At 46.4% G+C, this 3,024-nt stretch overlaps 1 protein-coding gene across 1 annotated transcript in view; it reads left to right on the top strand.

Moving 5' to 3' along the window:
* Window positions 1-1,133: 1,133 nt before the first annotated feature.
* The window catches only part of LOC112240592 (fibrillin-1-like), a gene marked incomplete at its 5' end in the record, with an annotated part of 109,543 nt that continues 107,652 nt past the window's right edge, over window positions 1,134-3,024 (top strand). The window contains 1 exon segment of the mRNA XM_042314308.1: window positions 1,134-1,259. Coding sequence (XP_042170242.1) covers window positions 1,134-1,259 — 126 coding nt within the window.

The raw sequence follows: 3,024 nt of genomic DNA, 5'->3' as shown, positions 1-3,024 counted from the left end.
GGTAGCCCTTTCGTTCAGTTACGTATTGCTCCCTGCTCTACACTCACTGGGACGATCTCCACCCTGCTCTACACTCATTGAGACGATCTCCACCCTGCTCTACACTCACTGGGACGATCTCCACCCTGCTCTACACTCACTGAGACGATCTCCACCCTGCTCTACACTCACTGGGACGATCTCCACCCTGCTCTACACTCACTGAGACTGATCTCCACCTGCTCTCATGCACTGGGACGGACTGTGTATTCTGTTCATTTGTATGAGGTGGCGGGTGTATGGGTGGGTGTGAGTGTGGGTGTAAGGTGTGGGTGTATGTGGGCAGGTGTATGAGTGTGGGTGTGTGGGTGTACAGTATGAGTGTGGGTGTATGTGGGTAGGTGAGTATGTGGGGATGTGTGAGCGTGTGTGTTTGTTTTGGTTTTACTAACCTTATGGGGACCAGTCCTAGGGTTAGGGTTAGGGTTAGGGTTAGGGTTAGGCCAAAATTAGGGATAGGGTTAGGGGGTAAGGGTTGCCAGGTTAGAACCGCGGTTGAGGGGTTAGAACCAGGGATAGGGTTAGGGGTCAGGGTTAGGGTTAGGCCAGGCACAGGGTTAGGCATAGGGTTAGGGGTTTGGTTTAGGGTTAGGCCAGAATTAGGGAGGGGTTGGGATCAGGTTTAGGGTTAGAGTTTGGGGTTAGGGATTAGGTTTAGGGTTAGGGTTAGGGTAAGAATTAGGATAGGGTTAGGGTTAGGGGGTAGGGTTAGGGTAAGGGTTGAGGGTTTAGGATTAGGGTTAGAATTAGGGATAGGGTTAGGGGTTAGGGATTAGGGTTAGAGATTGGGAAATTAGGGATTAGGAAAGGGTAAGAATTAGGGTTAGGGTTAGGGGTTAGGTTTAGGGTTAGAGTTTGGGGTTAGAGTTAGGTTATGTTAGGGTTAGAGTTTGGGGTTAGGCCAGTTAGGGTTAGAATTAGGGATAGGGTTAGGGGTTAGGTTTAGGGTTAGAGTTTGGGGTTAGAGTTAGGTTAAGTGTTAGGGTTAGTAAAAACAGGGTTTTGATTGGGAATACATTGTTTGGTCTCCACAAGGATAGTAAAGTAAACATATGTGTGTATACTGTGTTGCTAACAGTGTGTTCTGTGTGTAGATGTGGATGAGTGCCAGGCCATCCCAGGTCTGTGTCAGGGTGGGAACTGTATCAACACTGTGGGATCCTTCCAGTGTAAATGTCCTGCTGGACACAAGTTCAATGAGATCACACAGAAATGTGAAGGTAAGACCACACACACACACACGCACACACACACGCACGCACACACACACACACACACACACACACACACACACACACATGCGCGCACACACACACACACATGCGCGCGCACACACACACACACACAAGTCAGACTCAGACTCATACTTACATGTATATCAGAACATTTAAAGGTCATTTAAAGGTCATATTTTGTCAGAAGCAAATATTCAGTGTAAGAAGTCAACTTTACTCAGTATAAGGAATATGTTTATTCAGCATACAGTTAGTGTTCACTCTGAACGACCTCAGGGCTACTGTGTCACATATACTAGATACAATGTACTTCTTTCATTTCTCCCTGTCACCCAGACTGGGATTTCAAATATCTGTTAGTTTGACATTTCCTAATTGTATCCGGTAAAAGCCAGAGTTGAAAGGCGTTTGGGATGAGTTGTGGTTGTTGCAGCGTCAGTCAGGATGTTATAATGATCAGTGTAGGGAACAGACCACACACATCCCCTACATCACTACCTCCATACACTACTCTGACATTATCCCTCATTAAATCAAACCTGCTCTCTACTTTCTCTAAGCCATTTCATTTGATTTGATTGAATTGAATCAGAGCAGACTTCATCTGGTTTAATGTACATTTAAAGGAGCAGATTGAACTACAGATCTAACTCTCTTCATGTCAGTGTGAGGACCTACCCTTGGTGAGGGCTGAATAGAGACACATTCATCTATGGTCGTACTAGCAGAGTGGTACAGAATGCAGACACATTCATCTATGGTCGTCCTAGCAGAGTGGTACAGAATGCAGACACATTCATCTATGGTCGTCCTAGCAGAGTGGTACAGAATGCAGACACATTCATCTATGGTCGTCCTAGCAGAGCAGAATGCAGACACATTCATCTATGGTCGTACTAGCAGAGTGGTACAGAATGCAGACACATTCATCTATGGTCGTCCTAGCAGAGTGGTACAGAATGCAGACACATTCATCTATGGTCGTCCAGAGTGGTACAGAATGCAGAGTGGTGGTACAGAATGCAGACACATTCATCTATGGTCGTCCTAGCAGAGTGGTACAGAATGCAGACACATTCATCTATGGTCGTACTAGCAGAGTGGTACAGAATGCAGACACATTCATCTATGGTCGTCCTAGCAGAGTGGTACAGAATGCAGACACATTCATCTATGGTTGTCCCGCAGACACATTCATCTAGCAGAGTGGTACAGAATGCAGACACATTCATCTATGGTCGTCCTAGCAGAGTGGTACAGAATGCAGACACATTCATCTATGGTCGTCCTAGCAGAATGTGGTACAGAATGCAGACACATTCATCTATGGTCGTCCTAGCAGAGTGGTACAGAATGCAGACACATTCATCTATGGTCGTCCTAGCAGAGTGGTACAGAATGCAGACACATTCATCTATGGTCGTCCTAGCAGAGTGGTACAGAATGCAGACCTGGTCGTCCTAGCAGAGTTATGCAGACCTGGGTTCAAATACATTTACTCCTGAGGTGCTGACCTGTTGCACCCTCGACAACCACTGTGATTATTATTATTTGACCCTGCTGGTCATCTAGGAACATTTGAACATCTTGGCCATGTTCTGTTATAATCTCTACCCGGCACAGCCAGAAGAGGACTGGCCACCCTCATAGCCCCTCATAGCCTGGTTCCTCTCTAGGTTCTGGCCTTTCTAGGGAGTTTTCCTAGCCACCATGCTTCTACACCTGCATTGCTTGCTGTTTGGGGTTTTAG

Source organism: Oncorhynchus tshawytscha, unplaced genomic scaffold, assembly GCF_018296145.1.
Source record: "Oncorhynchus tshawytscha isolate Ot180627B unplaced genomic scaffold, Otsh_v2.0 Un_contig_5576_pilon_pilon, whole genome shotgun sequence".
In the NCBI taxonomy this organism is placed as follows: Eukaryota; Metazoa; Chordata; class Actinopteri; order Salmoniformes; family Salmonidae; genus Oncorhynchus; species Oncorhynchus tshawytscha.
The sequence above is the reverse complement of the archived record's forward strand: the minus strand, read 5'-3'. Positions and strand labels throughout refer to the sequence as shown.